At 35.9% G+C, this 26897-nt stretch overlaps 6 protein-coding genes and 1 pseudogene across 6 annotated transcripts; 3 read left to right on the top strand and 4 right to left on the bottom strand.

Annotated features, from left to right (window-relative positions):
* Positions 1–144: 144 nt before the first annotated feature.
* LOC120771337 (nucleolar GTP-binding protein 2-like) lies at positions 145–2444 on the bottom strand. Its single transcript, XM_040099282.1, has 3 exons — positions 2163–2444; positions 1430–2108; positions 145–1362 (listed from the first exon to the last, which is right to left on the bottom strand). The coding sequence occupies exons 1-3, from the start codon at positions 2370–2372 to the stop codon at positions 227–229; spliced, it is 2025 nt and encodes a 674-aa protein (XP_039955216.1). The 5' UTR covers positions 2373–2444; the 3' UTR covers positions 145–226.
* Positions 2445–2978: 534 nt separating this feature from the next.
* On the top strand, positions 2979–8637 carry LOC120771819 (E3 ubiquitin-protein ligase SH3RF1-like). The gene is made up of 7 exons (XM_040100036.1): positions 2979–3637; positions 3718–3826; positions 4626–6107; positions 6177–6915; positions 7048–7266; positions 7329–7655; positions 7714–8637. The coding sequence occupies exons 1-7, from the start codon at positions 3524–3526 to the stop codon at positions 7886–7888; spliced, it is 3165 nt and encodes a 1054-aa protein (XP_039955970.1). The 5' UTR covers positions 2979–3523; the 3' UTR covers positions 7889–8637.
* Positions 8638–10160: 1523 nt separating this feature from the next.
* Positions 10161–10749, bottom strand: LOC120771515. The gene is made up of 2 exons (XM_040099569.1): positions 10601–10749; positions 10161–10419 (listed from the first exon to the last, which is right to left on the bottom strand). The coding sequence occupies exons 1-2, from the start codon at positions 10645–10647 to the stop codon at positions 10299–10301; spliced, it is 168 nt and encodes a 55-aa protein (XP_039955503.1). The 5' UTR covers positions 10648–10749; the 3' UTR covers positions 10161–10298.
* Positions 10750–11023: 274 nt separating this feature from the next.
* LOC120772243 lies at positions 11024–11536 on the top strand. The gene is made up of 2 exons (XM_040100737.1): positions 11024–11253; positions 11315–11536. The coding sequence occupies exons 1-2, from the start codon at positions 11155–11157 to the stop codon at positions 11423–11425; spliced, it is 210 nt and encodes a 69-aa protein (XP_039956671.1). The 5' UTR covers positions 11024–11154; the 3' UTR covers positions 11426–11536.
* A 396-nt stretch (positions 11537–11932) lies between these two features.
* On the bottom strand, positions 11933–13614 carry LOC120772241 (ras-related protein Rab-4B-like). Its single transcript, XM_040100736.1, has 4 exons — positions 13322–13614; positions 13122–13202; positions 12525–12857; positions 11933–12468 (listed from the first exon to the last, which is right to left on the bottom strand). Exons 1-4 carry the CDS (start codon positions 13335–13337, stop codon positions 12257–12259), a joined length of 642 nt encoding a protein of 213 aa, XP_039956670.1. The 5' UTR covers positions 13338–13614; the 3' UTR covers positions 11933–12256.
* An 810-nt stretch (positions 13615–14424) lies between these two features.
* LOC120772423 (tubulin-specific chaperone E-like) lies at positions 14425–17369 on the bottom strand. The gene is made up of 6 exons (XM_040101034.1): positions 17337–17369; positions 16966–17234; positions 16432–16907; positions 16082–16303; positions 15470–15951; positions 14425–14798 (listed from the first exon to the last, which is right to left on the bottom strand). Exons 2-6 carry the CDS (start codon positions 17059–17061, stop codon positions 14491–14493), a joined length of 1584 nt encoding a protein of 527 aa, XP_039956968.1. The 5' UTR covers positions 17062–17234; positions 17337–17369; the 3' UTR covers positions 14425–14490.
* A 550-nt stretch (positions 17370–17919) lies between these two features.
* LOC120770834 lies at positions 17920–26141 on the top strand (annotated as a pseudogene).
* The last annotated feature ends 756 nt before the right edge of the window (positions 26142–26897 follow it).

Genomic DNA, 26897 nt, shown 5'->3' with positions numbered 1-26897 from the left:
AACGTGTTCATTCCAAGCGTAAAAGCCTAGTCTGGACTAGCAATCGCTTGTTGTTTACGAAAATTTTGAAAATATTATTTTTCCAGCAACAGTAATATAAGGAAGAAGAGTAATTAATCCAAATATGAAAGTAATAAACCAATATTCATGATAGAAATAAAATTTATTTTGGATTTTGAAGGTTTTAACAATATGTTGGAGGAGTAACATTCACATTTTATTTACATCATGGCTCATGTTTCTTATTTCTATTCCGATTTTTCACATTGGATACTTCGTAGAAATTAGTGCCAATCTTTTTGCGTTTCAAACTTCGCTCTAAAGCACGTTTTTCTTTGGCGGTTAAACGTTTTTTAGCTGCAGGTTGTTTGCCATCATTATCACTTTCTTCGCCAACATCAGGCTCCACTTTGAACTTTCCAGAAGCTGTTATCGCCACACTTGCCTTACGCTTAATGTTGGCTTTCTTGTGGACGACACGTCCCAGATTTTCAACATATTCGTCTTCAGAGTAGAATTCACTGGCGCCATCGCTCGACTCTTCTTCGTCTTCAGGATTTTGTAAACGCTGCTTTTTACGCTCCAAACGCTCGGCTTTCTGTTTTTCCAGTAATTCTACATCAATTTTGTCCAACTCGCGTACGTCATCAGCTTCAAATTCAATACCAACTTTAATTTTGCGGAAATCTTGCAGCTGTTTGAACTCTCTCGCCTTCTTAACTGACTCACTTACAAATGTAGGCGCGTCAGATTTGGCATCATCACCGTCTTGTTCGGTTTGTCTAGAGTTTTCAGTTTCATTGGTGATTTGTGGCTTATCAACTTGGGAATGAGGCGTTTCATAACCTTCGGGTGCTACATAAAATGGTAACTTTCCACGTTGCCAGTCATTCAGTACCATACGTGAAGTCACCGTAATATCAGGTTCTCCGCCTTTCAATAATTTTCCAGATTTTTTAGCTAATTGCTCCAAAAAGTCCATTGACGAAGTCCAGCTCTCAACTTTATATGTTTTCTGTATATATTCCCTACGCACACGTTGTAAAACTGTATCAACATAGTCTTCAGGATTTGTGACCAATTCAACACGTACAACACCTTTCAAAACCTTTTCGGTGTCGGTTTCTGCCGAGGGATAAACCACACCAGGGCAATCGATGAGGAAAATACGTTTCATCAAAGTAATATACTGCCATACTTTTGTTTCTCCTGCGATGGGCGCTACATTGCACACTTTTTTGGAACGCAATGCATTAATAACGGAAGATTTGCCTACATTCGGATAACCAATGAAACCAACACTGATCTGCTTTTTGTCCATATGCAGTTTGCCTAGCTGGCGGAAAAGATTTATAAGTGCACCTATTGGAAAAAGACAAAATTATTACTTAGGAAACACATTTTTGTGATTGCACCTGTAAATACTAACCCTTGCCAAAAGGATGCTGCATTGACGCGTGGAAAGCAATCGTAGGATATTCCGCACTCAGTAAAGCCACCCAACGCTGGGTGACCCACACAGGCACCAAGTCGACTTTGTTCAAAATGAAGAACAAGTGTTTATGCGGTTTCTCTTTGCGTAGAAATTGTTCAATATATTTTGAACGTGTGCCCATGGGATCGCGAGCGTCAAGCACCTGAAGTAAAACGTCAGAAGCATCAACTACTTTGTGCAATTCATTCCATATACGACGACTCTGGCCCGCAGCAAATATCCAATCACGTTGTGCAGCTTTTTCGCCGGTCTCTTCACGAACCAAATCAACATCTTTGGTTTCATCATAATTCTCCGCCTGTAGTTCTGCGCTACGACTCAAGTCTTCCAAATCGCGAACTTTTAAATTTACACGCTTTCGTTGTTTTTTAGGGCCAAAAGTGGTATCGAAACTTTCCGTATCCAATAAATGAACGCGTTTATACTTGCTTGTCTCATTAAGCAGTGTTATAGGCAACTGCGACGGCTTCATTATCACTTGATATGGATCTTTAACTGCTTTGCCAATCTCATCTTGAAACTTTTGCAGCGCATTTTGTGATATAACTCTGGAGTTACTAAACCATTTTGGTGAGGGTTCCACTCGCGCCATGGTGCCAGATGGCAAACGTCCCTATGAAGAATATATTAGCTAATTTATTAAGAAAATATAGATCATTTTGTTTACCTGGAATGGTGCTGGCGTTATAATTTTTCCTCTGCGATCACGCTTTGCCTTGAAATTGCGATACATTTGCAGTCGTTTAATTGTTGCCTGTGTTCGAGGATTGGCTACTCCTTTCAGGCCAGATTTGGGCCGCTCTGGATTCATGGAGTGATTGGAGTGGTTAAAGCCTTGCTTTCGCGGCGGCCCAGTTGCACTTCGAACTTTCGGCATGTTGTTTTATTTTGTTTATTAAACTTTTGCGAAAATATGTATTTCTGAAACGTTTAGTTTGGAATATAAACAAAAAAATAAATAGCGCACCAAAAACACAAACACGACACAGCGTGTGTAATATTTGAAAGGAAAATTTTAGGTTATGTTTTGATCGCAGCTGTTTTTGAATCTTTTGTACTTTGGAGACTTTTCCCAATTCCCTTTTACCAGATACAACGTAAACAGAAACCAGTGATGCAAGAAATATGGTGCTTTCTAAATGTTTGTAATTTACATTCGCGACATGAATTCATACCAGAGAATGTATAATATTATATGTTCTCTGCATGAATTCATACTTTCAATAATTTTTTTTTTTAATTTTCACTAAAATAATTTTTGTTACTTTGTTGTCGTCTTTATCATGTTTATTTAATTGCATTTGTCACCTCATTAAAATATACAATGTGCATTTGGTTCGAATTTTCATATGAAAGAGCTTTCATTGAACATACCACAATTTGCATAAATTCCAATAGTTTTCCTATTTGACATTTGCAGTAAATATCATCATGGCTTGAGAACTTAATTTTTCTTATTAGATTAAAGAGAAAATGCATTTTAAATAAGAAATTTAGTGAAATAGTAAAATAGATGTAGTTAAAGCAGAAATTAGTGTATTTGCATATAGTTTCTTTTGAATTGGTTCGAATCGGAAGCAAAGCAATAAGCTACCAAAGTTGGCTTTAGTAATTTCACAAGTGTGTGTATTTTCCGCCCATTCACTTGACTCGGTTGTCGCGGAATGCATTTGCTCAATATGTGTATATACATATGTATCTTTATTGGGCGATTTGTGAAGTGCTAGGTGTCAAACGAAAACAGCAATAACATCAAACGCAACGAACTTGTCGAGCATTACCAGAATTGAGTTGTATTAGCGGTGATCATTACTCAGTTAAGGCATTGGAATGGAATGTGCTGCGATCAGTTAGATTTAGTGTATCGAAATGTATTTAAACCTACTATCCTTGAATTAGTAGCATACATATGTAAATGTATGCACATAAAAAATAAAGTAAAACATATTTGTAAAATATGAAAGTATCTTAAAGTTTTAAATAAATGATATAAGCATAATTTAAAAACATTAACAAATAGTGCCTAAAATGGATGAACATACACTAAATGATTTGTTGGAGTGTTCTGTGTGTTTAGAACGTTTGGATACTTCATCGAAGGTGTTACCCTGCCAACATACATTTTGTCGGAAATGCTTAGAGGTAACATGCATTTGTCGAATTTGCCTCAGTATTACATATGCATGTAAAAATGATTTTATATCGTTGTTTGAAATTCGCAGGTGATCGTGTCCAGTCGACAAGAGCTGCGATGTCCGGAATGTCGTGTGTTAGTTGAAGTAAAAATAGATGATTTACCACCAAACGTACTCTTAATGCGGATACTAGAAGGTGGGTATATACATACATGCATGCATATCATTAAATTCTTATAATTCTTATAAATATATGCACATTTTGTAAATTATGTTTGTAAAGGCGCTCATTTTAGTATGAGGGCCAAAACAGTTGCTCAATATCTGCGCGATGAAATCAACCCACACACGACAGAATTACTTTGGCAACAACAACTAATAAGCATGCATGTAAAGAAATTTGTTTATTTAATATCTGCCTTATATTCGATGTGCTCAGTTGAAGTACATACATATATTTATACCCTGTACAGTGCTTGTTGTTTATTTGTTAAAATGTCTACAACTTTGCAGACTTTATATTACTGCCCAAACAAATGCTATTATATCCCTAGAATTTTTTTTAGGACGAACCACTATAGCATATAGCTGCCATACAAACTGAACTATCAAAATGAAGCTCTTGTATGAATTTTTTTGTTTTGTGAAGGGTATTCTAGCAACGATGCAACCGAAATTAATGTGTTTTTGTCTATATTTTTCACCAGTGTACTTATAAAGTAACAGAAAGCTATCTGGCATACGCATAATAAATATGAATGATTATTGCACAGTAATAGTAATTTACTAAATAAAATCCATTCACCATTTATGATATAACTATGCAAATATAGCAATACTCTTTTTACTGCAATCTCGTATATAAGATTTATACATAATTATGTTTGTGCGTGCAATGATTTTATATTATTTTTTTAAATCAGGTTATTAATAAATGATTGTGAATTGAACTGTCAAATATAAAAAAATATAATTTTTCATTTCGTTAACTGTAGGCATGAAAAATGCAGCCGCTATTAAGACACAACAACAGCAAAAGTCGCACACCTGCAAATCCAGCACGGATATACGAAATGTCACCGACTATGAGCAGCAGCAACAACACCCAACAATTGAACATACACAAATCCAACAGCAACAGTTACTGCCAGTCAGTAACAACATAAATGGTGGTGCCCAACAGCTCCCACAACAATTTATACAACAACGACGTTGTTTATTGCCACACGCTTACGCACTTTATGATTTTGAATCATCTGAGCCGTCCGATTTGCATTTTAAGAAAGGCGATTTGGTGTTGCTAAAGCGCAAAATCGACAGTAATTGGTACGTGGGACAGCTTAATAACGGCAACGGGTTCATTTCTGAGGGTACTTTCCCCATAAATCACGTGCAAGTTGTTGTACCACTGCCAACACCGCAATGTATTGCATTATATGATTTTAAAATGCCGCCGAATGAGGAGCAGGGCTGTCTTACATTCAAAAAGGGCACCCTTATACATGTTTTGCGGCGCGTGGATCACAATTGGGCAGAGGGTTGTATTGGCAGTTCAATTGGTATTTTCCCTATCGCCTTTGTTGAATTGAATGCACTTGCCAAACAGGTGCTCGAAGCAACTTACCTGGTTACCAATATGTCAACGGCAATGACGACTGCACCGCCGACTATAGACATAGCCGCATTGGCCGCCAACTATTCTGCATCAACTACGAGCAGCGGGAAGCAAATAATGCCGCACCAGCTACGAAATCCCCCGCCAATGCCACAAATCGATACGAATAATAGCGAATCAACAACTTCATCAGCTTCAGCCTCGAATTCCTCATCAAGCGCTACTAGCCCGCAATCGGTTAGCACTACAACAACAACTACGGCGTCAAATAGTGGTATGGCTTGTGTCGGCATCAACAGTGGCGTAAACTCAACATCGATGCCCAGCAGTCCTAATCAGTCACTGCCTGCCTCACCGCAGCATGAAAGTTCCAACCTCAATATCGTCAGTGGGTCCAGCTCAGTACGCTTCCGCGATAAACGTGAAAAGCGTCATTCTCTAAATGCTCTCCTCTCAGCTGGCAACTTGCACACAGGATTGGGCACAGGCGCAACACTAAGCATACTGCAATCGAATCGTCATTCAGCGGAAATTTTAAGCGTACCCACAGAAACAAATTCACCAGATATTGTGCGGCATGCTTCGTGCGACGGTAGTGGAGAAGTACAAGAGGGCATTAATGCTGCGAACGTAGCGGTGCCGCAAAGCACGATCGCACGAGAACAGCAGCAGCAGCAACAACAAATACACACCCAACAGATGCAACAAAAGCAGCAACTGCCGCCGCAGCACACGCAACAACGCGTGAATGTTTTGAAAACCAGTGTTGTGCAACAGCATATACCACCGAGTTTACCTTGGGGTTATCTCGCACTTTATCCATACAAACCACGGAAAAGCGATGAATTGGAATTAAAAAAAGGTAAATATTTCGGTTCGGCTGCTGCAAATATTTCCTTTTTACTTATTTTCAACACTTTTTCTATTCCAGGTTGTGTTTACATCGTAATCGAGCGCTGTCTGGATGGCTGGTTCAAGGGTAAGAACTGGCAAGATATTACCGGCGTTTTTCCGGGTAACTATGTGACGCCACTACGAAGCCGCGATCAGCAACAATTGATGCATCAATGGAAGTATGTACCGCTGCAGAGCTCACCACACTTCAATCAAACCACTATTAAACCCGGATCAAATCTGGTGCCAATTGTCCAGTCACCGCCTGCTGTGACTTCAACAACACAGCGAATACACAGTCTGCATCAACCGCCTGATTTGCCGCCTCGTCAAGTGAGCAGCGCATTGCCAGCCTCATCGGTTTGGACCAAACCGCTCGGTCATACGGTCGAGGCGTTTTTCAATCGTTATAGTAAGGCGCATGATACCACAAAAGAGCAAAATGTCAAAGAGAAGGATAGTGGCAAGCAAAAGGAAAACATGCCAAATACAGCCACGCCAACAGCTTCTTCCTCCACCACATCCAGTGCGGTGCAGTTAATGAAGCGCTTGGCGCACATCAAATCACGTTCGAAATCTCCGAGTAGTGCAATCGCACGTCAGCAACAAAAAAGTCCGCACACCCAATCCGCACATGACTCGTCAACTACAACGACAGTTGATGATTCCTCCATTCATAATATGAGCAAAAATTCTGTATGCAACGCCGCACAGAAAAACAACACACACTTCGCATCAGCTAATACACACGCACAATTGCATCCAGTACATGTGCGGTAAGTTGCCATTTTACCTCAATATCATTGTTTTTGTCAACAATTTTAGTTATTGACATTTGAATAACAACACAGATTCGAAATAAAATTTAATATTAATAAAAATAATAATTATTTTTATTATCGACACAGCTCTGGCTCCTGTCCTAGCCAATTGTTACAGAACCTACCAAATGACCCAACAGCGCTCGCTACAGCTCCTGCAAATACATCTGCAATGGCGCAAATTCAAGAGAATATGCACAAGACACAGCAACAACAACAAGCACAAATGCAACAAATCGCAGCACAAGGTGTGGGCTATGGATCGCAGCAGTTGAGAGGACCAAAAGAACGTCCACACTTACAAAAGTAAAGAATCGCTGTCATATTTATTCATTTTATTTATTTATTGTTTTTTCTTTTGCTTTCAGCGCACGACAATCTATGGATAATGCTACCTTGCGTAGCATTTACAATTCATCGGTTCCACAACAACAACAGCAACAATTGGTTTCTAACACACCTAAAAATGCTGGCGAACAACAACAGCAAATAATTCCTACAAACATAATAACTACAAATCACCGCAAATCGCACAGTTTAGATGCAGCAGCCGCTTTATCTACTTCCAACAATGATTATGGCGCTGTGAGCGGTAGCAATAGTGGGCAGACCGCATTGCTTGCGCCATGCAATATAACAGCAGCCGCTGTGGCGGCAAGTGCGACTACCAAGTCAACACAGTGCTCACGCGAAAGGTACATAGAACTACTTGTCGTTGTTTTTTACAAATATATAATGTATATATTTTTACAGCCGTTTCAGGTGTGTAGTTCCATATCCACCTAATAGTGAAATAGAGCTGGAATTACAAGTAGGCGATATAATTTATGTGCAACGTCGTCAGAAAAATGGTTGGTATAAGGGCACGCATGCGCGCACCAATAAGACAGGTCTGTTTCCAGCATCATTCGTTGAACCAGATCTATAAATTAGCAAAAGTAAAATGAGAAACTAATTAGAGTGTAAGTTTGTTAAAATTAGGGTTAAAGTCAAGGTTATTCGAATTAAGAGTGTAAGAATCGAAATGTCACTGAGTTTATTTTTCGGTAAATTGTTGTACGGAAAGTTAGTGAGCAATTATGGTGGTTTAGAAGGTTTAAAGTTAACACCCACAATGTTATGCTTTCACAGCCAATATGTAAAGTTTAAAGCGAAGTGCTCTAATCGATACGTAATAATCGATAGCAGTAATTTTGTTCTACATTTTTCTTATTTTAATTTTTTTCTTATTATACCCCAGTTATTTAATAGCTATGTGTATCGCAAAAATATTAATTGCATTAATGAAACACCGAACTTGTTTAGACATATAAGTACATATTTTAGTTAAATTTCCTTCAAAAATTTGTAGTTAATCGCTGGTCGACGACCACAGATTTTTTCATAGTTTTAGGTTTGTTAAACAAATTATTTTTAAAACTTTTTGAAAGTTAATTATTATAGCGTTAGCTACACACATTGGATATAATCAAAAATACATGCATATAAATATAAGGTGACTGACTGAGAAGTTGAGCTTATTGTAATAATTTCTAATTTTCTGTTTGTAAAAGACATACATGCGTTCTCTTGATGTTGTTGATTTTTAGTCAATGGAGCGAAGTATTTTTTTGTAGCAGAAGTAATTGAAGTGTAATGGCGAATTAAAAATCTAAATAAATTTTTACTACAAAATTATTTTCATACATATGCACATTATTTTTGTAAAAATAATTGTAAACAAAAATATTTTTTTTGAAACCGAAAAAAAGTTAAATAGCTTATAAATAATAATATATTACATGCATAAGTAACTAATGAATCTGATTAGAATAACTAAATACGCATATTTTTGAAGCACATAGTACATACCTATAAAACAAAGTACATTTATTAAATGTGAGGTTATGTTAGTCCACATTAATATTGAATTCGCACAATTTTCGTTAGAAATAAGCACAAATTGAACAAAATGTAAGTTAATTATTATTAAACGAATGATCGTTTAAGCAATTTACTACAGATTTGATACAATAATTTGAAAAAGCAAAGTCATATATGCGCTGGAACTTGTTTCATCAAATAGCATGTAACGCCTAAAGCGGTATTACAGTGTGAACAAATCGTTTTGTACTTTAAAGATGTAACACTCTCGAATCAGAAAGTATCCTGCCATTTTTTATACTTTTTTACTATGTAATTTTATACAAACTAATACATACATTCATAATACATACTTGTGTATATATACGAATACAAATGTTTTTACACCACTTATAAGCTTAAATACGACTTTTAAGTAAAATAGTTAATTAGAGTTTTTATTATCGATTTTCCTTATGTGGGAAAATAAAAGATTTACTAACAAACAACGTTGTTTCATTTGGCCATGGTCAAGCTTTGTCTTCTCAATAGTATTCCTAACGACTAGAACTGTAGATCAATAAAAAAATAATATATAAGAAAATTCCATATAATGACTTGAATCTGATCTGCTGATATATGATATTGTTGTTGAATTGGCAAAAAATATTCCCTAAGTAATATCCAGGACAATCCTTGGTCGTTTAAAAATAAGGATCCGTTTCGGATTCTTAGACCCGACTGTAATAAAAACTTCTTTAGATAATGCCTGTTGCCATAAAAGAGGAACTTCTTGGGGAGAAACCAACGTGTGCAAAATTTCTGATCGATATCACAAAAACTGAGAAAAGTGGCTAAATCGACTCTGCGCATTACGTTGATCATTCATTATATTTATATAACTTATAGCGTCTTCGCCGTTTATTGTTGTTGTTCTAACGCCGTTTCTTTTTCGGTGCTACAAACATCTTGGTAAACTTAATATTCGCTATTCAAACACCCAGCAAAATATTGGAATTTATCAATATGCTGGAGTCCTTGTGATTTAGGAGAGAGCACAATAGACCTATGGTCGCGGTGCATTCCTCATTTATTAATCAAATCTAATCTAATTCAAGTACTATAGCAGACGCTTCCCTCATAGATAAATAATAATAAACTGCCTTACGTTCCTTACCGCCGCATATTTTTTAGTTTGAAAAACAAATTGTGTGTAATTGTAGCAGAACCCTTCATTTGGTTGTTTTATAAACAACAACATCGGCTTATACTTCAACCTTATTTTTATGAACATTTACGTTTAATTTGGATCAGTACATAAACGGCTTAAGCAAGTCAATAGCAACAAACAAGGCAAATGTGCTGTACTTCACTAAAACTTCCACACTACTTTATTTTCGAACACATTAAGTGTATAATGTAAGTTACTTTAGATTTATGAACAACATAAGGATAGAGCGAAAAATGTAAATGTTCTCCCAATCGCATCAAACAATTTATTCGGATTTGTCAAATTTCGTGTTGTAGATTGGCATGTATTGCAGCACCAATTTCCAATCTGTCATGTAGAGTAAAGCAAGCCCCGCTGCGCCACCAAATCCTGCCGCCGATGAAACGCTGAAAAAGTAATGGTAGAACTATTACTTATTGCCTTATACAAAAATTATTTGCTATTTTATTAAACTTATATTCGCTTATTGATTATGCAATGTTTAGACAAATCTTGCTTGCTGCACAAATTACATTTTTGGGCAAACATTGTAATTGCAAAGGAAAAAGCACTTATAACATAACTTACAAGGAAGTGGCGATTTCAGCATGCTTTTTGCCAAATGGGATTCTCATTTTTGTTAAAATTGGATTTGCACAAGCCAAGAAGAACTATAAAATTTAGATCACGAAAATCTTTGACTGAGCAGACGTAAGACGTAATGTCATCGATAAAATGATTAGCACCAATTGTGAATTTCAGTGTTGTAAACGGTGGCAATATTATTAACAATAATACCTAAATTGTGGTATGAAAATAATTAATTAGTTTAGTTTCAACTGTTCTGTAGAACTTTTACAACATTGACACAAACTTACACTTCTTTTGAAATACAGGTACAAAACTAATTGTTATTTTATAAGTTATATTTGTTTTGTTTTGCTTGTCAAATACCATTTACTATCGTGATCTAGCGTCTTTATAGCAAACAGCTGAGAGGTGACAAATTTGTTATTCATAAAATTTAATCTTCCCTCCCCTTAAAATCAACTACATACAAATATACTAATTAAATTGACATAGGAAAAAGTACAAAAAATCACGTAGTACTGACAAATTTTTACATATATTACGGAAAGAAAATGTTTAAAACGTTCACCAATTTTGAATTCGCCATCATTGTCAGCGTTTTACCTGCTGCTTTTGTGTACCTATGGACGTTGATTGCCGGTGATTTAAACGTATGCTAGAAATGTAAATTTAAATACTTCAAAAAACTATTAAACACATGATTTTTTATAGAATTTCTCCGGAAGTCGTAAGAAACTCTACAGCTACACGGCGAAAGATATGGTGAATTGTTATCAAAGTTACACTGGACACACAAATGGAGATGTTAAAAAAACTGACTAACTAGCAAACATTTTTTAGTTAAATACAGTATTTGTACAATTTTAGTATGTACCGCTTTGCACACATTTACACCGCTTTTGAAATATATACAAACTATTTTTAAAATCGAAACGTGGGTTATTATCATTCAGTTAAGGATTAGCAAACGACATAAATGGTATGATCTCGACGACACCAACCACAAATTATTAAATATAGTCTGAGAAGCCATATAAATTATGAATAGTTTCTAAACAAATTACTTGTGTTAAGGTTTGGTCATGATTTTAATTTCGTTTATTCATGAAGATTTTGTATAATTTGTTGTATTTACAAAAAAGATTACTTAATTATCTATTTCCTTAACATTATGCAATTATATATGCGAATAATGTGTAAAATATCATAACAAATTAATATTTAAAACCAAGCATTGTCGCGAGACACTTAATTTTTAATAAATCCGGTAATCAATGCAATCGAATTTTGTACAAATTTTTAAAACAGGCAAGTAACGCACTTTTCAAATAAGGAATGAATGTTGATTTAATTGTTAAAATATAAAAAATATACCACAATCGAAATTACAACAATGAGCATTTACATATATAATTCGATATTATTTATACTTTTTGCTTAGTCTAATTGCAATACATATATGTACATTTCGAATACGTACATACATATTACAATTTTATATAACTACACCGAATGTCTATATTGCGTATACCTGCCGCCATATCAGATTCGCTTTTCGCATTTTTTTTTTTTTACTTTTACAGACTCTACATATAATAAAGTTTTAAAATATGAGATTATAGAAATAAATATACGACGTGCTCCGCCATCCAATTAGACACGACAACCACAGTCTGGTTTACTAATGCTTCGCTGTCTTGTTTGCAGATTTCGTAGCGCGGCACCACCATATTGAATGCCACTGCCTATACGTTCAGGGTCTAATTCACCACTTTCGATCTTTGCTAATATAGTTTTGGAACATTTCAAAAAAGCCTCTTCAACATTTTCTCCTGTTTTAGCGCTTGTCTCAAGGAATATTAGTTCTGTAAATCAAACAACATTAATATTTACGACATTTAAATATATTAGTTTTATATACCATTTTCCTGTGCAAAAGTACTTGCTTCCAAGAATGTAACATCGCGCTCATCTTCCAAGTCTTTTTTATTGCCCACCAAAAGTATAACAATATTCGGACTGGCTAAGGTGCGTGCATCGTTCAACCAATTGCTGAGAGCATTAAAGGAATCACGCGATGTTGTGTCATACACCAGCAGAGCTCCAGCGGCACCACGATAGTACGAACGTGTTACCGATCGAAAACGTTCTTGTCCCGCTGTATCCCATATTTGCAGCTTTACTGATTTACCACCAACATTCACAATACGTGAACCAAATTCAACACCAATCGTATGGGAGCTGTCATCTTTAACTGGAATTATTACAACATTTAGCAACTTTCTATAAAATATCATATATATGTATATGTAAATTTAAACAAAAAAATTAATCACTTGTTTTTTTCCAAAATACGTAATGCTTACATATTGGATTGTATATACATGTACATGTAAATGTGCGTACATACATATATACATGCATAGTGGATAATTGCAGGTAATTATTTATACTAATGTTACTTCGCACATTTCACATTTATATTGGAAAACACTTGCGAAGCATTGGCAAAACTTACACTTATTCTCGATGAAGTGATGTAGCAAACAGCTTTTGCCACTTCCTGCACTGCCAATTATTAAGAATTTGAAAAGATAATCTGCAACACAGGTAAATTAACCATTGTAAATACTTATTTATGTATACAACACACACAGATACTTTATTCAAGTATACGTATGAACTTCACAATTAGTAATTCAATGCCAAACAACATACCATAAGATTCAGACATTCTGTTTTTCGTTTAGCCTGTTATTTTTATTTTTATACTAATATTTTTATTTCCAATTTTGCACACAAAAACTGTCACGTTATGCTTTTTTTCTTCCTATTGTTGTCTCTTGCATGTGTTAATAACTTCGATTAAACAACTACGTTGCAACTACAGTGCATGCAACTATATCATAGTTCTAGTTATATGATAATGGCTGTGTTACTATCACATTTAAACAAATAGAAATTTATTAACAACTAGATTTGTATGGTAATTGTATATGTACTAAATAATAATGCCAATATTTATGAAATAACAAAATGAAGCTTTTCTTCACACAAAAACTTGTTAATGTTGCAGTAAAACTAATTCGTTGGAGACTTTATCGCTTTTACACTGACATTTTACAAAAGTCTACGAAAAACGATAGTTCACAATAAATGCTGTTGCTGAGAAAAGCGAAATATTTCAGGGTTAAATTCAAAGCATAAAATTTAGTTTAAATTAAATGTTTGATGTTAAAATAAAGCACGTCCTATTTCTGTAATAACAATGAAGTTTTTTTTTTATTATTTTCATCGAGTTCTTTATAAAATCAACGTATTTGTTTTCTCTGGGTAATGTCTACATCAGAATGAGAGATCACCAAAATAATGTCAAAATTAATTGCTTGCAAGAAAAACTCTCCAATACGAATTTTCAAAGCAATCGGAAGTCGTACTTTACGCATATAAATAATCGAAACTGGAAAAATGACTCACTCTACAATTACCGTAGCCGAGCCGGAATGAAATTTCGCCAATAATGTTATTATTTATTTTTATTAATCTGCGTTTTTTCGCACCATATTCTTACCTGTTCCATCCGAACGATTGTAGAAATTATACCAAGTTTAATTTTACCTCTCAAATAATATTATATTTTTTATATTATTGGTGCAGTGAAACGAGATTATTTTGTAGCAAATTTATGCTTTATAAAGGTCAAATAATTTATAATTATCAAATAAAAATAATATGTAAAAAAGGGAAATTGAAAATCAGTTCCATTAAGTTGTTAATAATACGCTTATACAAAGAAATTTTGCACTTCAATTATGTTTAAAAAAAATAACAATGTACATATAATTTTAAATAATTCGGTTAATATGCAAGTTATTGAAATTACATTACTACTTCACAATAACCGTGTCTCCATCCTGAACACTGTAGAAATCTAATGTTTTAGCGCTATTGTCCATCGGCACCATTAGTTCGGGATATTTAGCATCAATATAGGTAAGCTGCGGTAAACTGCCATTGGCGTTCATTACCGTCTGAAAATGTTTCGCAACTAGACCCTGTAAAGTTTGTACTGTAATCATGCGCGGTACACGTTTCTCCCATATTTCTCCAGTTTGTTGGTTGAGTACACGAATCTTAATTAAATTGGATTGCTTAACATTAGGTCGCACAACAAATTCAGCAGGCGAACCATACTCTGTAAATATTTACGTTGAAATATTAAATAAGGAAAATTTATTGCAAATGTAAAAGCATAGGTGATTAGGGTGTCCGTTATTTCCAATGAAGTTTCTGTTTTTTTCCTTAACCAGAAGCTCTTTATTTTCGATTTAAACCAAGTTTAACAAATTTTACTTTAGGATTACATTTTACATAGAATTTTTTGATCTTTAGCAATAGATTTTATGTCTCCAAAGTAAACAAACATACAAATTTAAAATAATGATAATACAGAAATTCCCGTTCTGCAAAAAATAATATTAATATTTCCTTTTCATAAAAATATTGCTTTAAAAGTTATTTAAAAGTTGTTAAAATCATGCATCAAATGCATTCATGCGGAACAACATGCCGTATAAGTAACACAGATTGCTTAAGACATTTGACGTATAGCTTTAACAGCGTATAATATTAAATAAACGTTTTTATGGAAAAAATCAGAATGTCTTTTTCTTTATGGATCGAAAAAATTTCTTATTAAAATATCAATTTTTTAAAGTTATAGTTTTACTTTACTTTTCATGGGAAAGAAATATAATTCAATTTATGCATGGTTTAAATGGAAAATAAAGAGCTTGCTTACTTTTTAGTGCAAAACCTAGAACTACAACGGGCGGAATTACGGACACCATAATGTATCAAACTTACTTTGTATTATAGCGGCGTATGACCGGTGTTTTTTGTAGAAATCTTGCAAAAGTTCCGGTTTATCGGCTGCCTGCAACCATTCCATAGCATACCGCTTCCAAATATCGTAACTGGCATCGCGACGCGCTTCTGCGGTTACTTCAATCTTATTAAGCATTTCTAAATTAGTTATCATGCCGACCGCTTTAGAAAACATCTCATCAAAATCAGATTTTAAGTGAGGTGTTTTATTAAGGCGCTTCAAGCTAGGCAACTTATCCAACTCATTAAACGTTTCTGCTTCATTCCATATGGGATTATAGAGTAAATTAAGTTGTTCTAAAGCCACAAATATTTGAAGTTTTGCATTCGGTTCACAGTCAGGTAGCTTAATTTCTTCAATGCCATTTTCCATAAGATTTAATGTTTTCAGTGTTGTGATATTTCCCAATTTGCATACTTGATCAAAATCCATAATTTTTGTACGATGTAAGTCCAGTTCTCTATAATATTTATTTTTGAATTAAAATTCACATTGTTAATAAGAGACTTCGGCTTGTTTGTCAGACAAAACCTTGCATAAAATATATTTTGCTTTAAGAAACTTATAGCTACAATTTTGTTTACACGTACCTTAGGGATTTGAAGACTTCGTTGCTGTTAATCTCAGCTAGTTCGGTTAACGGATTCTCTTGGAGAGCCAAAACTTCTATTTGCGGCCACAATTTAGCTGTCTGTATCACTTTGGCCCAGTCATTATAACCGCAATTACGTAGATTAATACATTTCAAATTCCTGAATGTGGGTTCTAGCTCTTTAATTTGTGCATCCGTCGGCAATACGAGGCGATTACAACTGTTATATAAAACATATACATATGTAAATAATACTGTCAAAAATTATAACTCTATTTAGATAAAGGTAAAAATTTAAAAATGTGAACATTTTTGACAAGGTTTTAATTTACTGACATGACAACATACCTTAAATTCAAATCCATCAAAGTCGGCACTTGTTTGCAAATATCAGCGACAATTTTCCAATTCCAAACAAGTGTCGAACTAATATTTAATGTGGTGAGAACTTGAAAGTCTTTCAAGTAGCCGGCTTCATTAATCGGACAATTATCTACACTTACTTCCGACAGTTGTTCAAATTTACTTTGCTTGCGCGCTATCTTATCCATGCCTACCACTTCAAAGAAACTAGCTTGCATTTTTTGCTGCGCTTCGCGTATCAACGATAAATCTAAGCTACTTTCAGCTGAGTAATCTAAATATCGTTCTCTAGCTGCGTCTTCAAGTGATTCGAAGGGACCAACTTTACCAGGACGCACAAAGCTGCCAGCATTTGGGTACTGTGTATGGAAGTATTGCCTGCCATTGACGCATCCATTGTGTTTGCCACGTTGAGGTTCATCCCATTCTACACCCAACCATAAACCATTGTAGCCTGTTACCTGAAATAAATCTATATTTGACGGCACTGCATGTTAATTATATAAATATTTTACTTACTTCACCGACATATCTAACTGTGCCATAATTTTCGCCAACTTTAATACGCGTGCCAATGGGATAGTGTAAACAAGTATCGTCAATAATTCCAACCATAGCGGAAAAAGTTGTACGGGGAACACGCCCTCTTATACTCCACTCTTCTGCACAATTTGTTGATTTTTCGAACTGCTGTTTACCAAAACCTTGCACACGTCTAAAGAAATTGTATTTATTTTTTATCTGTAAGTTAGTGTAACAATATTTTGCTATTACACAATTTTACACCTCTGAAATTATATGTATTAAATATTTTTAGTTGTTGAATTATGCCTTTTGAAATTTATTTCATTATAAAAACATTAATTTGGTACATTGTTTTTGTCTCTTACCTTATTCTCGCGATATCGTAAATAAATGACTTCAGACAGATGACTGAATTCTACAATCAACGATATGACTAACTACAACAGGGATGCAATCGGTAGTACGGAACTAAAATTGTGAAATGTTGCGCATAAAAGTTCAGGTAAGTTTTCATCGAGTCCATCCAACGGTATACCCTGGAAACGTGCTGTTTCGACGGGGTCGGACCATAGAGAGAGGGATATTAGGTATGTAGGGCTAGCTGGGCATACAAAAATTTGTTTAGAATAATGCGGGGACTCATTGCATTCTGGATATATATTATATATGGCATGTCGGGGTCGACTTTGGATAAAAACTATTACAGCAACCAGAACGAGCTCAGTTTATATTGTATGAAGTGCGGCTATGTATAAACTATAAAAATCAGCCAGTTTATATTGAAATGAAGGGGGTTCTAATTAGAACAAAACACAAATCTACACATCAGCTGTTAATTTAGAAAAGTTTTTTTTAGAAAAATAAAAGTCTGGTAACATACGTTTTTCTATTCATTTGTCAAAGTATTTGGTTTTCTTGCAAGGAATTTTGTAAATGGGGAAATCACCAAAATCTTTCAAATTATATACATATTTACATCAAAGCATAAAATTTGCTCAACACAAAAACAACAAGAGTTCTTCCTGCCAGTTCGTGAAAGCCACGTAAGTCGATCCAGCTACTGAACTTGTGTGCATTCTTTGTTGTATCAGTAAGCAATTTCATAATATTTGCAACAGCGGTGCAGATTACATGGTGTTTGTGGAAAAAATTTAATTGAATTAAAGTAAATAATCTTAAATATAAAAATAATAATGGCTAGTGTCAATGCAAATGTAAGTACTTTGCCATTTAGAAAACAAAGATATGTACACATTTGAAGAAAACTAATTCTTTTAGCAGACTAGCGATAAGGATGTAATGGAGCCCAGGCGATATCAAATGGAGCTCCTAAATTATGTCATGCAACGGAATGCTATAATCTATCTTCCTACAGGTGCCGGCAAAACATACATTGCGATAATGGCACTAAAACGCTTTTCACATCAAATGCAAGAGTGAGTTACATGCAATACACATACATACATATATGCTATAGAATTATGTACAATCGTGCGTGTCTTTTACGATGAATACGCATTTAGAACAATTGAAAATGGTGGCAAAAGGGCGGTATTTATGTGCAATACCGTTGAATTAGCACGTCAACAAGCTATTGAGCTGAAGCGATGCACTAACTTAAATGTCGGTTTCTACATAGGAGAGCGTGACGTAGATAATTGGTCCCCGAGGAAGTGGAATGATGAAATCAAAATCAATCAAGTATGTTAATAAATTAAGTCCCTGTAAAGAACATTTTTTATTTGTGATAGTTATTGTAGCCTTAAAGTTTTTTCTTGCAAAATTTATATAATAGCGTCATTTTTTTTAGGTTCTTGTTGGTACAGCGCAAATTTTTGTCGATATAATTTCACAAAATTATATTAAAATTACTGACTTAAGTGTTGTTATAATTGACGAATGTCACCATGCAAGAAATAATCATCCCATGCATGAGTTTATGAGGCATTATAGAATGGCCGCTGACAAATCACAATTACCGCGGGTAATTGGTTTGACAGGAGTCTTAATAAAGGGTAACAAACTGAACAAAATTCGTGAGGAGCTGGAAAATTTAGAAGCAATTTTTCACGGCAAAATCGTTACAGTTGGTTCAATGGAAGAATATCAGAACGTAATGGCGTAAGTAGCACTCGTAAATGATAGCCATTCCTATTACAAATGTTAATTTATAAAACATTTTACAACAGATACTCAACGAAACCCACAGAAAAACTCGTCGCGTATACAAGGCAAACACATATATTTAGATTAGTTCAAAACCATCAATGATATTATTATCAATGAATGTGCTGAAATGGTCAATAAATGGGATTTAGGTGCAATTAAAGTAAAGTAATCCAAAAATTTGGGTAGTCTCACGACAGCCCAATAAAAAGTCTTTTATAACTAATCTTTAAATGATTTCGTATATCAAATGGAAGAATTCGGCTTATATGCAGCGGCTATATACCATAATGTCGCCAATAATTGAATTTGAACTGAAAAACGTGCAGCCAGAAACAATGGTTTTGCGTAACCTTTACCGTTATGTAATCAGTACTTGCGAAAAAATACGACATATAATCATCGATGAACTGAAAGAGAAATTACTGATCCAGATGACGCATACAACACCTTAGACATAATATTCAACTATTCAACACCAAAAATGCGTTCACTACTGCTTTAACAAAGGAACTATTTTCGAATAAAGATCCAGCTGAAATACATTGTTTGATATTCGTTGAGCGTCGGTACACAGCCAAATAAATTATTGTGTGTATTATGTACTGCAACATTATATTAATTTGGAGCCCATATTGGCTAAATCTTTGCGTCCACAATTTATGGTAGGACGGAACTCGGTTGTAGCAAGCATAGAAAGTCTGCTGTATCAGAAGTGGAACAATACGGTAAGTTTATAATGTTATGCACATTATACATACATACAAACGTATGTAAATACATATGGAGTATACTATAAGCAAAGAAATTCGGCTGATACAGCATTGTGTTTATTGTAATTTGAGAATATACATACGTATGTATGTAGGTCTGTATATGTTTACACTTTACGGCTTCTGCTAAGCTGCTATCAGCATTCATACATATAAAGTAAATAAATATAAAATTACAATTTGCATCTATATTTACACAGGCTATCGAAAGCTTTCGCAATGGCGACTGCAATTTGCTCGTCTGTTCGAATGTACTTGAAGAGGGTATTGACGTGCAGGCCTGCAATTATGTTTTTGCTTATGATCCATTGAAGACGTTTAATTCCTATGTGCAGACAAAAGGGCGTGCGCGCTCTAGCGACGCTTTATATGCGATATTCGCGCAAAAATCGGATGAAGCAAGTGTGATACAAAAAATCAAAGGCTATCAAGAAGCCCATAAAACCATACAGGATTTCTTGATAGGACGTATTTTGGATCAAGATGAACCAAAGGAACAAGATATTGCCGAACAATTTGAAGATCTGATTACGCCATTTAGAACGCAGAGCGGCGCCTACCTATTGGCTTCGAATGCGCTACCGCTGTTATATCGTTATTGTGCTCTATTACCTACCGATGCATTTGGCGTTGCCACGCCATGGTTTAATAAACAAACAACGGACGACAATAAGATCTGTGTAGCCTTGCAGATGCCGTTACAATCTTCAATAAAACACACAATAATGGTGCGTAGGAGAAGCTTACATATATATTAGCAATTTTAAAGCTGTTAATTTTATTTGTTCTTGTTGTTTTTATTATAGTTATTTCAATGTTATTTTTTTTATATATTTTTTATTTGTTTTTAAATATTATATGCATAGAGCAAGGGATATCGTACGGTCAAACAGGCACAAATCTCGGCAGCTTTTGAAGCTTGCAAAACATTGTACGAGCAAGGCGAACTTAATGAGCGTTTATTGCCGGTGACAAAAACGGAATGCGTTGCTAAGGTGTCGGAAGAACTCTTTAGTCATTGGAAAAAATTCAATGACAACGGTAAGTGAAATTCATGACTGGATAGGAATGAGCAGCATGCTTAAACTAAGGCTTACCGTTCTAAACGGGGTTAGATCTCCGAAATAATACATGTAGAAATGACGACACGCTAAAACTAAGGCTTACCGATCTAAAAGGGGTTAGATCTCCGAAATAACAACCATTGACCGGTTGAAATCCGGGTCAATTCCCGTGCGTAGAACCGGCTGTTGTGGGAATTGAAAGCAAGAAGAATCCTTTACCGACTCCATTTCAGTGAATGACGTACTTGGAGTCACACCACCACCCATTGCAGACGAAGAGTTCGAGTTGCCGCGAGAAATGAGTCTCCGCATAACACTGGCCACCTCTTTAGATGCCCCACAAACCACACTCACGTTTCTTCGGCCTACCGTTGGACGACGTCGACGACAACTTAGCTAATCCATTCCATCCTAACGGGAATTAGGTACCCGTTACAACAACAACAACTGGATAGGGATGTGTGTTGTGTGAGTGATCTATCCCGCTAGGTCGACCAAATTGCCAGATTTAAAAAATTGGGCTTAGTCGATTTAGCCATGTCCGTCTGTCTATCTGTATCTATACATATGTATATGCTAACTAGTACTTTTCTCCTAAAAAGTTTCTCATTTGTCATCGCTGATATCGTGCTTCTATAGCATATAGCTGCCATACAAACTGAACGCTCAAAATCAAATTATTTTATGGACAACTTTAGGCATGTAGATTTAACGCTATCCAAAGCCGCCAAATCACTGATGATATGCAGACGCATAGCCGGCAGTTCCCGAGGCTGCAAGACAGGTATTATTAGATGGCTGTATACCATGATCGTAAGGCCTATTGTCACTTATGAAGCGGTTGCTTGGGCATCTAAGGCAATGCAGTCCCCGATAGGCCTTCAAATATCAAATGCTCGCTTGTGTCTGCTGAGAGGCACCACTATCCAGTGGTACACTGACGGCTCGAAAACAACGAAAGGCATTGGAGCAAGCATTGCGAGATCGCATACCAAACTATCCATACCAATGGGACGTTTGCCGAGCATTTTTCAAGCAGAAGTCTTTGCTATATGTGAGTGCACAGAACTCAATTTATTAACACATCTCATCTCAGTCGCATCCAGCAGGCTCCCGGAATTGTTCAGTATGCTGAACCTTGCTTACCATATGTGATATAGGGGAGGGCACAATAGACCGTAGGCGTCTCCACTAAAGTATATAGTTGCCTTACAAACTGACGCGATAGAAATCCAGTTAAAGATCTTTTAAACCCTTTTATACCATAAGACATGCATTGGTGAAGTCTAATACATCATCCTTGCTGTCAAAGTTAACGTTTTCTCGTTTTGAACCAAATATTATATAATATTTAATATCTTCATCTACAGTCACCTCCAAAACTGCGGGAAAACAACAACGCCGACTCTACAATCACAGATATCCGGACGAACTCTACAATGCCGTACCACAGATCAACGAACTTTGCTACGCATATGAGATTCGTGCATATCCGCAATTTAAAGCCGACAGCTATACGGAGCATATAGTAACGCTATTAAATACTAACTGTAACTATGCAATTTTGACACGCAAACCAATGCCAGCGCTCGCTGAAATGCCGCTCTTCATGAATCAGGGTAAATTATCTGTGAAAATTGCTGAAAACCCGATCACATTAACGATAACAAGTGAGCAACAACTAAAACAATTAGCCAAATTCCATTTGATGATCTTCCGTGATATACTGGAATGCTGGAAAAGTTTTCTGGTGCTTGATCGGCGCAATCAAGAGAACGCATACTTTATAGCGCCACTTAATAACGGTAAAATCGATTGGGAGTTGGTGCAAAACTTTCAACGTCTCTTGCCACAGCGAAAGTACAGCGTAAGCGAAAGGCAAAAAAAAGTTTATAAGCCAGAGGATTATATAGGCAAGGTGGTCAATAAGTGGTACTCGGGCAGAGATAATCAAAGATTTGTTGTTACCAAAGTGCTTACAGATTTAACGCCACAAAGCGCTTTCGATAATAATCAATATCCCAGTTACATTGACTTTATCGATGACAAATATAAGAATGAAGTGGATTGTGTAGTGCAAAAGGATCAATTTATGCTGGAAGTACGCGCTCTAACTTCGAGAAGAAACTTTTTCGTCAATGCTGTCGGCAAGTCAGCAAAATCGCATCACAACAGTTCCATCATACGCCTTATACCGGAGCTTTGTCACAACTTCATGTTTCCTGGTGATATGTGGCTCAAAGCTTTGTTACTACCGAGCATTTTGCATCGCGTTCATTTCATGCTTCATGCCGAGGATTTGCGACGCCGTGTTAATAAATTCCTGGGTATAGCATGTAATGTGGCATATCAGCCGAAAAAATTAATGATCGACGAGTCTTTAGCGCGAGCTATTGATATGGATGGCAATGCTATGGAAGAGCCGCAGGTGAGTGTAAATTTCTATTGTAACGGTGACACAAAAGGTCCATTGAACTATTAGCTCTTAGCAAGGTTCATATAGCCGCAATGATAGGTGTCCTAACAGGCTTTTACGTGGTGAGACTAAAGATTTTGAAGCAAACTTGTTAAAGCTGCAGTTAGAAAGATTATGTGGAAACATCTAGACACTTTCATCTTCACCATCCAGCTTTCGCGAGACTAACGTTGCAGCATCTAGGTTGCATTATTTTTTCTACGAACCAAATTGGCTGTAGTAGAAAAATATCGGCGCAATAAATTTGTGACTGGTTCTAGGCGCTTTGTAGCTGTACGACGGTCTTTTTGATCCATTTTATTAATTATTTCTCTTTGCAAAGAATGTCTTACAAGTCATTATAAAGGAATAATAAAACTTTACTTATCAATTACGCAGGAGCCGAAAAAAGTACTACCCGCCCTGCCCACACAGGCAAAAGAGACCGTGTTTACCATGACCAATTTAAATGATGTGCTGTGGAAGGACTACCTGGAACCCGAAGATTTGTCCCGCAAACAGGAATTAATGTTTCCGGTTGAGCTGGACTATTTCTACAAATTTATAAACGGTTCAATATTGGACACTTTGACCTTGAGCGATGAAGAGTGGTCAGAGTCCCAGTTGGATATGCCAAAAAAGCCAACGCTCGAAACAGCAGGAAACAGTATGAATATCGACCGTTTGAAATTGTGTGATGCTCCTTTGACGGAGAAGCGCCACTTAAATATATTGGAACTCACGTTAAGCGGTGAAAACTTAAAATCTGCCGAACAGGCAGACTTTTTGGCTGCCCTAACAACAGCTGGCGCCAATGACGTTTTCGATATGGAGCGTTTTGAGTTTTTGGGTGATTCATTTTTAAAGTTTTCCGTCTCTCTATATTTGGTGCATAAATTTCCAAAATGGCACGAGGGATTTTTAACCGAAGTCAAAGGAAAATTTGTATCGAATCGAAATCTTATCTATTGCATGCTCGACACTGATATACCAGAAAGAATTAGTGGCTATCTATTTAAGCCGCCACATGAATGGTTGCCGCCTTTAGTCAGCTTACCGAGCAATCTTTTAGAACTTTTCAGCACGAATGAGAATATGCTGAAGAGTTTAACACCGAGTGATTTGTATGCAATTCAATTGAATGAAGATGAGATTATCAACGGTGCTTGTTCAACGGAACGTCTGAGCCAAATCGTGAGCGGTAGCCAAAGGCATTTTATTGACGATGGACCAGCTGCCGAAGAGAGACGTTTAGACAACGAACTAAATTTGTTTATATACAAAGAGGCATTGCGCGATAAAGTCGTGGCCGATACATTGGAAGCCATACTGGGTGTTTGTGTGAAAAATTATGGCATTTATAATACTTTCCGAATGTTGGAATTCTTCGGCATATGCAAACCTGATCCTGGCAAATCTTTCTCACATCTGATGGACCTAAATTTTACCAGCGCGCTGCTACAAGCAAGCATTTCACCTAAGGAAGTCGACAGTTTTCTTATAAACTATCAAAAATTGGAGGAGAATTTGGGTTACAAATTCCGCGATCGTGCATTTCTCTTGCAGGTATGTATCCGATTTTACTAATGTATTATTGAACACCGCGTGTTTAAGTTAAGTTAAGTTTGCAACGTAGAAAACGTCGTAGACACCATAACGTATATGCGTTTATGTATATAAATGATTAGCAACATTTAAAAATGTTTAGTATTAATAAGGAGCTGAATAGTTTAAGTAATGCTTCTTCTTCTATTTATGAATTTTAGGCCTTAACTCATCCTTCCTATCCGACCAATCGCATTACTGGCTGTTATCAGGAACTTGAATTCATCGGAGATGCTATACTAGACTTTCTGATTTCGTGCTACATATTCGAACGCTATCAGCATATGACGCCAGGCATGCTTACAGATTTACGATCGGCATTGGTCAATAATGTAACATTAGGTGGTGTGTGTGTGCGTCATCGCTTCCATTTATTTATATTAGCTGAAAATAGCGCATTGGCTGAAAAAATTAAAGATTTTGCCAAATATCAAGAAAAACATAACTACATCGTCAGCGACGATGTACAAATATTGATGGAGGAGACTACAGTGCCTACAAGTGAAACAAATGGTGCCGCTTTTAATATGGCGAGCAATGTGGAAGTGCCCAAAGCGCTGGGTGACATATTGGAAGCATTAATTGCTGCCGTCTATCTTGACAGTCGCGACTTGCGTACAACTTGGCATGTCATTTACGGTTTGCTAGAACAGGAAATCAATCAGTTCACGCAAAATATACCCTTGGACGCTGTACGTCAATTAACTGAGCATAAATATGCCAATCCGAAATTCGCCGATCCGATCTGTGATGAGGACGTATACTTGGTGAAATGCCAGTTCACATGCCTGAATCGTAGTGTGGAGGTGAATGGCTTTGGTGCAAATGGGAAACTGGCAAAGAAAGCGGCAGCCAAGCAGGCGCTGCAAATTTTAGCGAAACGTTCCACTTAAAATATGTTTTTTATTCAATTGCTATACATACATTCGTATTTAAACGCTAGTACAGTAAATACTCGAATTGCACTGTAGCTAGACGTAGGAAAGTAAATTATATTGTATTTGTTTATTTTTTTTTTAATTATGTTTGGAATTTAGAAATGTATTAATGTCATTTTCATGATTTTGTGTAAACTAAAAAAATATTGTTATAGCTCTTCTGACTTTATATTTGATTTTTTATGTCAAAAGCTAAGCTTTTCCTGCATAGATAAGATTTAGTACAACCCTTTAATTAACCGTTAGATTAAGTTTTCAAAAAGAGTTCAACTCTTCAACTTGTAATACACATATTGCACTCCACATACACACCATATACATTTCGATGTTAAGTACTTCTTATGCACATATGTATGTATGTACCTACGCGAGTCATATTTTATTATACATACAAAAATATATAATAAAAAATAAATTTTTAATCGTGAGTTAAAAGAGATTGTCAGTAGACAACAATAGAGACAAGAAAATTACGGTTCAGGAAAAGTGAGAAGAAGGGCTTTATGTCAAATACCGCATGAAACTGCATTACTGTTCTTGGCAGATAGCTTTGCTCAAGTCGTTGAGGAGATAATATCTTATTATTGACTTCGAGCTGTATTATCCTTTCATACAAAGCACTTTGTAGCTTGAAAGCGATCAGTTCAACGACATCATATCATAAAACATCACTACCAATTAATGGCGTTCTGCACTATAGACACGTTTTTTCTTCTATATGCCCGGCAGCTAAAAACAAAAATTGCATTTCACATCAACGCAATCACATATCACAACCAATTAGTGGCCCTTTCCGCTAAGGGCATGCACTTTCTTATATACTATATACATACATGCATGGCAGGCAGGAACAAAATTTCATGTCACATCACATCGTGTCATATCATATGATCGCACATCATTACAAATTAGTGGCCCTGTGCGC

This window comes from Bactrocera tryoni, chromosome 3 (assembly GCF_016617805.1).
Source record: "Bactrocera tryoni isolate S06 chromosome 3, CSIRO_BtryS06_freeze2, whole genome shotgun sequence".
NCBI classification, from domain to species: domain Eukaryota; kingdom Metazoa; phylum Arthropoda; class Insecta; order Diptera; family Tephritidae; genus Bactrocera; species Bactrocera tryoni.
Note: the sequence above shows the minus strand (reverse complement) of the source record. Positions and strands in the feature narration are given on the sequence as shown.